The sequence below is a fragment of the Dermochelys coriacea genome, chromosome 1, assembly GCF_009764565.3.
Source record: "Dermochelys coriacea isolate rDerCor1 chromosome 1, rDerCor1.pri.v4, whole genome shotgun sequence".
Taxonomy (NCBI): Eukaryota; Metazoa; Chordata; order Testudines; family Dermochelyidae; genus Dermochelys; species Dermochelys coriacea.
Window position 1 is genome coordinate 76,948,338 of NC_050068.2, and position 14,358 is coordinate 76,962,695.

A 14,358-nucleotide genomic window follows, 5' to 3' on the forward strand; every position below is an offset into this window, starting at 1 on the left:
TAAGTGCCAGAGCCCCTGGCTTCTCCAGGCAGTGCAGCTGGTACCGCAGAGAGCAGAGCTCACAGTGGAGGCCCCCTTCTGGGTACCGTGCTTCAGAGTTGCTGGTGCCGTTGGTACCAAGGTAACCACACTGGGAAGCCCCTCTTGCTGGCCAATTACTTGGAGCCCTTTTCATGATAGGGGGAGTTTGCTGTTTTTTTCATGACTCCATCCCCTTTGAAGTTAAGGGCTGCGGGAATGATATGGGGTCAACATCAGAGTCCACTGGAGACCGAAGTGCCTTTACCATAAGGAGGAGTTTTAACTTCAGCTCCCAGTTCTTGCGAGACTGACATTTTAGCTATGGCAGGTGAAGCACTTCTGTGAGGCTCTCCTAGCACCAGACACAATGAGAGTGTCTGGCCATTACAGGAATCGACTCCTTACAGGAGATGCTCCTCTTGGAGCAGGGACACTCATGCGTGCCCCTGAGCGGGGGGAGGGGGGGAATTATCATCCTATAGCAGTGAGGAATGCAGGAAAAAAGGTCTTCTTTGCTCCTCTTCTTTTCCTTCTTTTTTTTTGTTTTTTGTTTTAGTTTTAACTGAAAAAACTTAGAGTCTACTAAATGCCCAGAGAAAGGGGAGAATACCCCCAGACAGGGCAGGAAATAAAGTTCTTTTTCTTTCTTTTCTTCTTTTTTTCCCCTTTAAAAGGAGTAAAAAAAAAAAAAGGATACACTAACTATTAAGGAAAACAAAAGAAACAAAAACAACTATTACTTATGTTAATGATGCAGATAAGGAAGGGATGACTGTTCCCTCTGTTCCAGGCCAAAGGCAGTTGAGAAGGAGGTGAGGGGAGTTCCCCTGCACAGTGCTAGATAGCCTGGAGGGGAGCACAAGGGAGAGAGAGCACATGTGCGGGCTCAAGGGACACTGCTACCAAAAATCTCCAATTAGTGGTTCAGGGGTGCACCTAAACCTACAGTGGAGTGCCCATAGGGACACTACTTGAAAAAGAACAGATGCTTCTGATAGCCACCTATTTTGCAGTACTTAAAAGACAATACAGAGAAACAACTACTTTGAAGTCCATCTCTGATCCTTCTAATGAGCCACAAACTGATTTGACCAGGTTCATGAGACACAGGGAGACAAAGAACTTTGGTGTGGACAAAAAGGGAACCTTTGAAAAACAGGAGAACAGAGAGACACGGGGACTGTGAGGAAGTGGAGGGAACCCCAGTCCCTAGAAGTGGGGATGTCTGGATAAGCTAGGCCTACCCAAGCTGTAGGCAAGACAGATATATGTAAACTATAAATTATGCTGAAATCCTTTTGCTCTTGTCATACTGTGCTCTTACTATTTAGATTAAACAATACTTTTATTTGCAAGGATTGTTTTGGCTAACTGTATTTGCACACTGGACTTAGTTCCCAAAGGGAAGACTTGCAGGGCTCGAACACAGTTGGCCCTACTGAGGAATCACAGTTGATGCATAGATTGCACTACAGAACCCAGACTCAAAGAAGGAGAGTTGCAGGATTCCAACCTGATATAAGGGAAGATCCAAGCACTGTCTCCTGGTGGAGGTACACTCGTAAAAACTAAAATAGAGGAAAAGGGGCATTTAGCATTGAACAATGAGACAGACCATTCTTGAAAATGCCACAAAGCCTCATGGGACAAAGTCCAGACTTCTGTGGGCTCTCATAATAAGTCCTGGCTATTATATTGGACTTGCTTCTCCTATGAATGGGTCCATATGGCTCCTTTAAAAAGCTGTTTTTGATTGGAAAAGCATATTTGGACTCAGCATTTCCTAACTTTTGACAGCTTGACTTTGCAATATTAATAATGATACTTTAACATAGTTTTTAATTTTTTTGTTAGTTTGTTTGTTTGGGGGGTTGGATGCAATTATACTTTACATACACCTAGGCATAGATAATAAGATTACTTTTATTTTTTTTCATCATAATAGTGCCAGTTCTAGCATTATTCCACATTTAATATTTCACCTATCAGTGAAAATGTAAAATAAAACATTTACAATACATTCACTATATGTACATGTGATACAGTGGCCCACAGTTCATTGCTCTGTGTCAGCAATTCTTATCAGCCCTGTCATATGCACCACACCTAACACACTATTGTTGTGATAGATACCCAAAAGGTGGCACGTAATTTACCAATGGAACACTAATATCTCACTGATCATTAATATTCGTGTGTGATGCATGTACAAGGCATATACAAAGAGTTATGTATATATATATGTGTGTGTGTGTGTGTGTGTTAGAATTATATTCTGAAAATGTGTTTGGCAAGTAATAAATAAGCCCAGTCTACCTTAGAAAAAGGAAAGTTTATTTGTTTGTCTGACCAGCATGGTTCTCAGGCACAAACCGTGAAGGTATATTTACATAAAGATAAATAAAGCCATCAAACTAGCAAGTGGGTAAGATAGCATTTTATCTGCAAAGACGGGGGGTCTGAACCCAAACGATAAGCAATCAAATTAACTGATTGTGTACAATATTACTCTATTATAATTGTGTATTGAGTAAGGTCATTTATGAAAGCCTGCAATACACTGGTGATTAACGTTATTGTGAAATGAGCAATTAGGATACTCACTGATATTATGCTTTACAGTCTGTGACCAAATACAGTTAGAAAGAATTTTTTCTCCCAGAAAGAATGGAAGGCAGCTATCTGTCCTGTCTCCAATGTAAATTGATCTATGTGGAATCAAAACAATGGAAGCCCCATTTACGTACAAATCAGCAGGGGAATGGAAATTGCATACCAGGAAGCCTACCTGCCTGCTGAAGCAGGGTCAAAGAACTTGGGGAAAATAGCATGATGTCTATATCCCAGCAGGTGAGAGAAGCTTTGTCTCGGCTTATTTGTCAAAGAATAGGTTTCAAAGGTTTACTATAACTAGAGTATAAAAAGAAAGGGGAGAGAACCACATAGCTATCCATCACTTGAAGGATTCAAGGACCAGAGCTCTTGAAATCACAGAACGCTGGATTCTTCAGTCAAGGGGGTTGAAGCCTTTGGGAACTATATATAGATGAGAAACCTGTTCAGGCAAAAAGTATAACTTGCTAAAATTAAGTTTTAGTGTTAGAAGCATAATTTTACTTTTGTTTATTTGTAACCCTTTCTATCTTTATTCCTTGTACTTGGTGTCACTTAATCCTATGTCCTTTTGTTAAATAAACTTTTATTGTTTTTACTATAAACTAATGCAGTGCTGTGATTGAAGTAAATGTCAAATTCCAGTTAAATTAATGATCTACAGTGTATTGTCTCTTTAAAGAGGCAACAAACTTAATAAATTCTGTGAGTGTTCCAGGAGATGGCTGGACACTACAGGGAGACATCTCTGGGGAAGTTGGGATTCACTGTTTATTAGCTGCAAGACAAAGTTTGGACTGACAGAGTCCTGAAGATTTTGCAGGCAAGGCAGACAAGCTGTGCATCAGGAAGTTGTAACACATCTTAGCAGTAGCAAAATTCTCACTTGCTGAGGCTAAGAGGGGTAACACAGTAACCCAAACTCACAACTCTGGGAACCTCAGCAGATTGTCAGGGGAGACCATATAAGGGAAATTTGAATCTTGGCGGGTGTTGGGGTCACTCTTCAAAAAGTCACAGGGTGTTTGAAGCCGGGGTGTGACCTGCCTGCCTGTATGCTGGCTTTTGGTGTCAGGTCTGTGAGCCACAGCAGCATAGCATTGAAGGCACCCAGAGTTGGCAGGGAAGGTATTGCTAGAACCCTTTCTGATCTGGGTTGAACCACAAAGCATAACAGTACACAAACACACACACACAGAGGTGCACACACACACACACACTTTTATATGTGCACAATCCAATGAAACTGCAGCATATTTCGGGAGTAGAGGAGTAATATACAATATCCTTTTGGATTACCTCACAGATTCCAGTCAGTTAAGACAGGGTAATATAATCTATAACAGCTTTGCTTTACTGCTCTTCTAGGTGGTCAACAGTTTTTGGCATCAAAGCTCTCCATACTGTTGCACCATCAGAATCACACTTTGCAGTCTTTTCTTTATTTTAAGCAACAGGTCACATAAACTATCCCTAGGCTGGGAAATGTATCTATATGTTTTGCTGATGAAACACATTGACCCTACAAACTACTGAGTGACTATTCCGCAGAATTTCATGACCATGTGACCTCATATAGAAAAGCCACAATACAATGGAATTCTGCAGGTGCTTCAAATTTGAGGTAAAAAGTGCCTGTATCTGAGAAATTTAAATGTATACTGTTGTTGTAGTTTTTCAGCTCTGGATGACTATAGCACATTTCCTTCCCTTTCTCCTTCTGTTGTAGACTTGTCAGCAAGAATATATGATGCAAACGTGGAAAAAATAAAAGAAAAAGAGTGTGAAAATAAAATTAAATAGTAACACAATTTTTAAGACCACAGCTTAATTGAAACATAGACTCAACAGTCTTAAATTAAAATGAAATATTGAAGTTACTGGGGGACAAATACTATAAAATCAAAGGAAAATTTGTACTTCGTATCAGCCATCTTGGCTAAATATTTTGCTGATTGAGTTCTAGTCCTGGGTGAGAGGGTGATATGATCCTGTAAAACACGGCAAGCCTCAGCAGAGGACACATGAAACTGCAGCATATTTGGGGAGTGGCAGAGTAATTATAGTCTGGAGTTTTTTGTATATTAGGAAAATTACTGTGTCACTTTTTCAATCTGCAGTGCAATTGTTTTCTACTGTAACTCTTGGCTCTAAATAATATATATTATAAATATATATGTGAATACATACTGAATTGATACAATGCAGTTTTTGATACTGGTCTGCTGCTATTTTCTAAACGTTACAACACAGAATTATCGTAAGTCAATGTTAATAGGAGGTATACATTTCACAATATCCTTCATATTTTCATGCATTTTTCTGTTCACACTGAAAACTGTAGCCATCTGATATACTGAAACTTCTAACAAGCTGAGCCTTTTGAAGCCATGAACAGGTGATAAAAGCCACCTCATGTCTAAAGCATCCCCAGGTCACAGATGTCATACTCAGTGTGATTCATTGCTGTCACAATCTGCTGTCCCTGCTTGTTGCTGCACTTCTTTTATTCATCTAACTCATATATCTAAATATTCCATTACAAAAAGGACATCTAATGTTCATCTCATGTTTCAAAGAGCACAACGCAAACTTCTGGAATTTAATTCTAAAGACTTGTGCTTAAACTGGCCATTACCAAATCTAAGGTATCTGTTCACTTGTTCATTTCTCAATACTTCCCTTACAATTTTGTCTCTGTCTGATCTTCTTAGCAGTTTATCATGGTTTAAATATTTGGTTATCATGTGGTCTCAGTTTTATTCCAACTTCTTATCAATTGGAAGTGTAATATTGCCCAGTAATGGAATGGCATCTGAAGCTTTGTGAGTTTACAGATAACACTGATTGTGGACTTGGTGAATTGGAGGAAAAGGTCAGCAAGTCATCTAGGTTGGCACTGTTCACAAAATCAAGTCTCATCTACAAGAAACCAAGATGTTTATCATTTCAGGACCTAGTATCTACCAGGCTAATTCTGATCTCAGTTACAGCAGTGCTGTAAGTCCAGAACAATTCTACTGAAGTTCATTGAATTACCTTGTATGTACAAGAGTAGAAATTTGCTCCACTCCTTCCAATATTCAAAGACTGTGTTAATGAGAAAAAGGTGAACTTGTTTTGTCTAATTTCAAATACCCTCTGACATTTAGGTTAGAAAACTGAATTTAAAAACCTACTAGGTTCACAACCCACTTAAGGCCATCTCCAGTCAAAGGCAAAGAGACAGAACCAAATGAAAGCTTGGGTGGAAAAAAAATGAAACAGGAAGAGAGAGAAAGTAAAACCAGGTTTCAGAGTAGCAGCCGTGTTAGTCTGTATCCACAAAAAGAACAGGAGTACTTGTGGCACCTTAGAGACTAAGAAATTTATTTGAGCATAAGTTTTCATGAGCTACAGCTGTGTGTGAGCTGTAGCTCACGAAAGCTTATGCTTAAATAAATTTCTTAGTCTCTAAAGTGCCACAAGTACTCCTTTTCTTTTAAAGTAAAACCAGAAAGCCTTAAAATGTAGAGAAAGAAAAAACATAAATTCTAATAAAAAGTAGTTTTCTGACAACGAATAATAGTTTGTGATGTTTGTTCGTCCCTCTAGCATCAATATTAAGAAACAGAAACCGTAGTTTTGAGTTTTCCCACCTCACAAAATCACATTCCTTTTAGGCTGTATCTATTCTCACAATAGCAGTAGGATATTATTTCTCTTGTAGCATGCTATTGTACATACTCTTTACATTGCCAGTGCTGGGCGCTAATATTTGCTCAGAGAGTTTGTCCTTTAACCACTACCTGCATGCGCCATAAAGACACTAGCTAAAATCATAGAGTTTCTTTGCCTCCACTCGGAGTAGAGTAGACTGCCAGTAGCCATTCTCCCAAACAAAACCCCCAAGCTCCATACCCTCCAAACACCAGCTGCTACTCTAAGGCCAGGGAGAAATAATTTATACACTTAATGTTTAAAAAAATTGTTTTACTGCAAGTGAGACTAGAACAGGGGTTCTCAACCTTTTTTGAATCATGTCCCAGCCAGCTTATTTTTCTCTTGGAGTCTCTCCTCCTTACAAAGCGGGACTCTCCAATGTAATCCAGATGGAAATGTGGTCATTAATACATTGGTTCCAATCAAGGGGAATCTACTTTAAATAAATCAGTCCTTTGATCCTGCTGTCTGTCTGTGCATAGGTGAGGAAACCTTTTAAAAGCACATACAATAATAGTTTCCAGAGCAGTATTTCTCAACTTCAGCAACCAAGAGTGCTAGTGAGACATGCAACTCCATGCGCCAGGTCACAACTCCATTCACTGAAATTTGGCCTGGCCGCCCCGTCAGTTGTCTCACCAAATTCAAAGGCAGTTTGGAAAGAGAGGCTATTTTGCCACTGCTCCTATGCCAAAAGCTATTTACCGTTTTCTTGCAATTTCACTGCAAACATGAATTTTCACTGAAATTTGACCAGGCTGCCCCTCCATCTGATGGAAGGATGGCCAGGATGAATTTGAGTGAATGGCTTTGGGACCCCGTGTGTGAATGGAAAGTTGCTGCGCCCCATGTGCAAATTTTAACCACTAGATTTAATAACCACACATGTGACTCTCCAGCAAAATTATCATGAGGGGCTGAGAGATGCTGTGATTCCATATTTCCTGTTAGTATCATGGTAAAGTGTGCACCAGCAGGAAAATGGGTGTCTGAGAGCTCACTCCACGATCATCATGACACAGCAGTATAAGAAGCTTATACAGCATTGTGATAGAACCATAATGCCACTACAGAGATATATCATAGTTTTTGCTTCCATGATTATAATTACTTCCTAAACAATCTATATCCATAATATTAAAATAAACCGTGTCATACCTGCATAAATTATCTGCCTATTTGTCACCTATTTACCATCTCTTATAGAGAAATATGGATTAGATGATGGGGCAGTATAAAACTTTTAACAGCTTGAATCTGTGGAACACAAATATATGCATCACATGCTCAGCAATTTATTTCATATATATTATCTCTGCAAGTGGCATAAGTACATACATGGGGACTGTCTGATGTTGTGATGCACACTGAAGAAAGTATACTGAGCTATGTGACCACGAGTTCTAATCCCATATCACCTATGGAATGCTCTTACTATTTCTCTGCACTTCACAATCGTTATTAACTTAGGCCTAATGTTCCAACCTCAGAGTAGGCAATTATAATGCATTCATTTTACACATAAGATAATTCAGAGGTTGGAGCCATCATTGCTGGGAACAAAACCCAAGTCTCTAAGATGAGACACCCACATCTTATCAGCTTTCCCACATGAGTTTTTGAAAGAAATGGTCCAAATTATGTGTTTGTCCAACACATACTGACACAGTATAGATGTTTGTCCCTCTCTAGTGATTAAACCACAACCCATGCTTTAAGATCTGGGGATTTCAGGTTAAATCCCTGCAGATGACATAAAAATGTGTTGTTACACTTGGCTACACTAGGCCATATTCTGTTTCCAGAGGCAGGAAGGGAACAGAAAAATCCTGACACCCAACATTCTAGTGCTAATTCAGAAATAATTGTGTGACCCAGTGACAAAGTGTGTTTCCCTCTATGGGCTACTACTCATAAAGGAGGATAGCATATCTTCATTATCAGGACTGTTATAGATTAAATGGTAGAATGTCGTGCAGGGGATCTGAAAGTTCTAGTCTATTCCATGTAGGTTATTCTACTGCTCTCATCACCATAGTATCTAAGCACCTTCCAGTAATGCATTAAGAGTGATGAGTAGTGTGTCACATCTGGTTTGTTCTCTTTTCTTTCTTGTGGGCTCAAACTTGCCTGATGACCAACTGGGGGTGGAGGGAATATATGCAAATTTATTTAGGGTCCTTACACTCCTGTTGAAAATATTTTATATAACAAGCTATTATATTTAAGAGTGAATTTATACGTTCTGTTAATATTTGTTTTATTACTGTATTTTAGTGTCTGTATTTTGGTTAATGGGAGATTTTGCTTTAAGAATAGAGTGGGCCACATATCGCAGGGTTTGTCTGACAAGACTGAAGACAGTACCCTGACTGTGCAGATTTCTAAGAGATCAGAATTTGATATGATAAACTTATCTTTACAGAAAACAAGCTTCCCTTTTGAGGGTGTAACATTAACACATATTAGGGAACTGGAACTCAGGACATTGCAAGTGACCCTCAGAGACTTTTTCCTGTCGGTTACCATCATGAATCCAGCTCACCTCAATAGGGATTAAAAACTGCACCTATCTAATGAACATTTGGTGCTCCTTGTATGAGACGAGCTCCCACATCACAAACTCAGCACCACACTTTGCATAAATTGGCAGATTCAGCAGAGGCCAAGAACTTCACAGGCCATGGAGACTGAACTGCCTCTGTGACTTACAGAGGAAGGTCCCCCAAATCAGGGTTGAGGCATGTTGACATGGTGATGTGTGGGAAAGGTTGCCCTGCTGCCCTGTAGATAAACCAATGGCTTCAGTAACCAGAGCTGCACAAACCATAAGGGCAATATTTTCAAAAGCACCTAAGTGACTCAAGACCTTTTTGAAAATGGAAATTCAGCCATAAGTCACTTAGGCGTTTTTAAAAATAACATAAATCCACATGTTTTTTTAAAGATGGCATAAAAAACTATATGCAAATTATACATAAATATGCAAATTGTCTCATTAAATAATCTGCATAAAATGTCACATGGAGCCACACAAAATTCGACAGTTATTATGAGGGTTTTAATAGCATGAATATAGGGGGGCTGATTTCCTCTGGAATGAGTTATGCAGGTCACCCCACACACACACATAAAAAGGTCAAGATTTTTAAAATTTACTAGTAATTTTCAAGTGACAAGTGGAAAACTATTTGTCTTTAAGATGTTTCAAGTTAGGCACCCAAAAATTGGGGCACTGAAAATTAGATCCCATCTGAAAAATCTTTGCCTTCATTTGTAATGGGCTTCTCTCCCCAGATAGCTTGGGTGCAATTGAAAATAGGCTTGGGGATTGGAAAGAGAATGAAAAAGTGTTCTTGGGGTGGAAGTGCTTGTATTTAGGCGTCAGGGAGACATACATCAATGTGTGAGGAGTCCGGCTGGATTAAAAAACTTGTTCGTTTTAAAGACAAGATAGCCTGGCCTCATTTATTTGGATACCCTTGATGCTACAATGTATTATCTTGCAAGCTATGGAATTCATGATGGCACAGAGCAATATAAAGAGATTTTAGTGGGATGGGGCTAGAAGTTTAAAATGTATTGGTTATAGTTTTACTCTCCATCTAAGTCCCACCGAGTTACACTCACGGTAACTTGGCCACCCAGCTTTACAGAGTTTACTAACTACTTTAGGCCAATTTGTTCAAGCTTAAAAAATAGAACATTTACTTTTTGAATGTCAAAAGCAGATGGAGATCAATTTTCCCACTGCTATATATAAACTGTGATATTGTACTTCAGATAATAAAAAGTAAGGAAGACACTATGACATGTTAAGGATGCAAAAAACTAAGAACATTGGACACCATATATCAAGACTCCCACATGAGCAAACAAAATGCTGTGTCAGCTAGTGTGTGCTCATCATGTTCTCGATGTCATTATATTTATTACCATATACCTATGTAATAAGCAGTGATCATGATTTAAATTTAGAAAATAAATGTAGGATGAAATATACACCTAATATGTCCCAGGGAATAGCTCTGGCATCATGTACCTCTTGCTAATTGCCATTCTAGTGAAAAACAAAGCATACAGAATGGCAGAAATCACCATGCTACTAGGCAGTGAGAGTTAGCAGCATGGCAGCATGAGTGAAATGACAGGATAGATTCAAAATGGTCACCACCGCACCATGCCTGTTGTCTCAGATGCATTTGCAAGCACCATGATTCCAATGCTGATTTCTGCTGTCGTCATGCCTACCAGGACAAAAGATGCAGCCTAACTTTTAAAGCCATATGTAGGCCTGGTCCTAATTGCCTTATTAAGGGTTTGTCCACACTGCATCACAGTGGAGACTATGGCGGTATGAATTGCAGAAGTCCTGTATGGACATTGCTGGCATGAACTAAAAGGTATCTAGTTTGTGTTAATATAATCCTCCTTCAGACAGGGTTACATTATTGTGAACTACATTTCAGTTTGTGCCAGCAGCATCAACACAAGGCAGTTAGTGCACAACACTTTGGTACACTCTGCAATTTATACCCCCATAGTCTGCATTGCAATGTGGTGTAGACACAGCCTTATTAGTTTCTGACACCCTATTTACTCTCTCACTTTCTGAGGTTGCTGCATTTGATCCCAAATGTTTCAATGAATGGTACAAGTTACATTGTCACTAGTGGCCCTGGGTGCAGTAATACAGATTTAGTGGCTTTTAAAGGAGTTTAAAATACATTTTATTTTTCTCTTCAAAGGCACTTGCAATTGTATGATTCAGTATGATTCCAAGCTTGTCATGGCATAGCAAATGAGAAAATGAGGAAGTACAAGAACAGCATGTTTATATCAAATATCTCAACAAACCCAGGTTCCTATAGGTCACCTAAAACACCTAGATTGACAAAACTATTAGTGCCCTTGTTTTGGGTTTGATCATTTTTTCTGTATCATGGGGATTGAATTAAGGGGAAGATCTTCAGTGGGTCAGTAAAACCCAATATAAAATTATGCATACAAATCTGTTTTCTGTATACACAATGTTGTGCCTGCAAAACTCGCACAGGCATTTTTAGGAACTGCTGACAATCTGGCCCCAAAGTTTAGTCAAGAGGTAGGGTTGTAAATTTGAGGTTTGCCAAATTAGAATGCAGCACTCTAACCTGTAAAATAAGAAACCCATTAAATTGGAGGAGAAGATTTCTAAGCCAGTGGTGGGCAATCTGTGGCCCAGGGGCCGCACACGGCCCATCAGGATAATCCAATGGCAGGCCGCAAGACAGTTTGTTTACATTTGCACTGCTACCTGCAACTGGTAGCATTGGCTGGAAATGGCAAACGTGGCTACTAGGCACTGTGGGCGGCTATGCAACTGTAAACAAAGTAAATGGTGGCCCGCCAGTGGATTACCTTGACATGGGCTGTAGGTTGCCCAGCAGTGCTCCAAGCACACATTCAGTATTTCTCATATATTCTGATCAGCTCATTTTCTCTTTATCCAAACAGGAACATACTCTTTGTGTCTAATTTATTAGAATCAAGGAAGAATAGTAGGTAAAATGGAGATATCTAAGTAAATATCAGGTGAATCAAACTGTATAGTTTGAATATTAGGGGATAGAATACATGCATAATACAAGTAAAGCATCCTCCACCAAGGAAGGGAGAAGACTTCAGGAAATCCACTGGAGAGCTTGAGATGCAGACCTAATTTAAGTGGGAAATACCCAGATGCTTTTTTGTAGGTGCTATACTAATCCCTATGATGCACGGAAGTTATTATTAGTATTATTAGTATTCAGACTTCTGTACAGTGCTACAATACTGGCCTGGGGGTTGTCAGGTCAGTACTCAACTCTACTAGACCTGTATTCTATTTCTGAATGAGGCAGTGGTGAGAGTTCTACAAAGATAGCATGCTCAACCCATAGTGAGAGAGCACCTCGAGATGTTCTTCAATGAATTTATTAGTCACTTTAGTTCTGGCACTCAGACTTCCAGCTGGGAATATCTGCCATAAACACCAGGATTGGTGTCATCTTGGCCCCCCTGTAGTCAATGACAATGACTCACTGACTTCAATAGGGTCCGGATTTTACCTCCAGCTTCTTGGGAAAGTGGCATGAGATCTTTTTTGACCATGGGTAGTCAGTATCTATATCTCACCTGACAAATGGCAACTTCAACTGTGGAACTGGAGCACTGATTCAGTACTCAGTATTCAGAATTTTCAGTTCCCAACATAATACTCAGTTCCCAAAATCAATTCCTACAGTAAAGGGGGTTTTCTTTGGAGCCCTCCCTTCCAAACACTGACCAAGCTTTGCCATTATGACTGCTTACCTTATGACATCTGATGAGAACAGCCTTACATTAATAAGGTACCATGCTGTGAAGAAATTCATTTAGTATCACAGATATTTTTCTAGATGTTTACCTTAATAACAGATGTCTCGACTCTGGATGGGGGACTCTGTACTTGTGCTGCTGCTGCCATATTTGCAATGGTACTAAGGTGGTTCATCTGACTCATGGCCATTGTGACAGATGCAGGAGGTAGGCTGACAGGAATTAATGGGTGGGGCATCATCATAAAAGGAAGTTCCAGGCCTAAGAAAAAAAACAAAAGGCAGGAAATATTGGTTTATGATGTTTTTTAAATATTGACTATTAGGAATATATTTTCTTATGAGCAAAATATGTTGAAATGCTTGGCACCAAATGTGTTCAAAAATGAACTCTTCCAACATTTCAGTATAGAGCAATTAACATGAATCTGTTCACTTTTTGTCCATGTGTAATTCCCTCTAGTATCCATGGAGGTCTTATATGCAGAGGGAGAGACTAACAGGCCCCTTAGTTTGTTCAGATCAGTGTAATGTTGTACCATATCATTGCTAAGCAATTGTTGTTTGTTATATTGTCCGTTTTAATACTTGCGGCAAGGTGAGTTAGCAATAATTATAACACTGATGCACAGGTTAATAGCTATTTAAGTATCAGGTTTACTGTGTTTGTTTCTTTATTTTTTTATGACTCCTACTTCCACTGTTGAATACTTTAATTGAAGTATAACAGTTTTAACCACATTTTTTATTTTGCATAGCCTATTTAACTAAACATAATAGAAAGACAGGATTTTGAAAACTATTGATGTTAGTGTTGAAAGATGTCAACCCGTACCATTTGGCAGAAGGTGATTCTGTTGAAGAGGGTTGAGAGGATGGCTAACTGGAAGGTTATGCTGTCCAGGCAAGCTGGGGTGGTTAACAGAGGCCTGTGATCCTTGGGTGAGGGGAGACTGAAGTTTTTCTTTATCCCAAGAACCATCACTGCTGCCTGTGGGGAATGAATATAAATTATTTGGATGCAGGAAGATTTCAAATTTGCAACATCTGAATTTGTAATCAAGGCCACCAGTTTAACCCATTTTGTGATTGACAAATTAGTGTTTGTAATGTATGGGTTGGGCAAGGGAGGGGTTTTGTTTTCAGTCAATAGAAAGAAAAAACACCTTTACAGATAGGTAAGGATAATATTTGGAGTTTATAGTTAGAAACATGAACTTATGGGTGTTAGGATTGTACTAGTTCACTTGGAGAGGTATATACACTTTGAATTCTTAATCTTTGGTTAGAAGAGTTTAAACAGTACAGTTCCAGTGAGAAATCAACAATGTATTTTAATGAATGGTAAATATTTGTTATATTAACAGTTTTACTTATATTTCCTTAATTCTTAGTAAGTAAAACTTAAGAGAAATATACCAATTGTTTTATATGTGGTAGAGGGTGTTCACTTGTAAAGTTTTCATTGTCTGACTATGGCTATATTAATTAAGTTCATATTTGTTCTTAAATTTTGGTATTAAAATAAAACTAGACAGTAGTTAAAATTTTTACTCACTGATGGCATCAACAGACATGCACTCTTGTGTATGGTTAACATAATGCAATATTAGATAGTCAATTTATATTTCATTCCATTCAATATAAGAAATTATTAGTCCAATCCTGCAAGTCCTCTACTTGT

At 38.9% G+C, this 14,358-nt stretch overlaps 1 protein-coding gene across 9 annotated transcripts in view; it reads right to left on the bottom strand.

Moving 5' to 3' along the window:
* Positions 1–14,358, bottom strand: part of DACH1 (dachshund family transcription factor 1) — a 455,347-nt gene that overhangs the window by 134,765 nt on the left and 306,224 nt on the right. For 5 of the 9 annotated variants that reach the window (XM_038387906.2, XM_038387908.2, XM_038387907.2 and 2 more), the window contains 2 exons: positions 13,510–13,665; positions 12,764–12,936 (listed from right to left, as the gene is read on the bottom strand). In XM_038387906.2, the coding sequence (XP_038243834.1) occupies positions 12,764–12,936; positions 13,510–13,665 (329 nt within the window). The remainder of the gene's footprint in view (positions 1–12,763; positions 12,937–13,509; positions 13,666–14,358) is intronic. The other 4 variants (XM_043504582.1, XM_038387910.2, XM_038387911.2 and 1 more) reach the window with 1 other exon arrangement.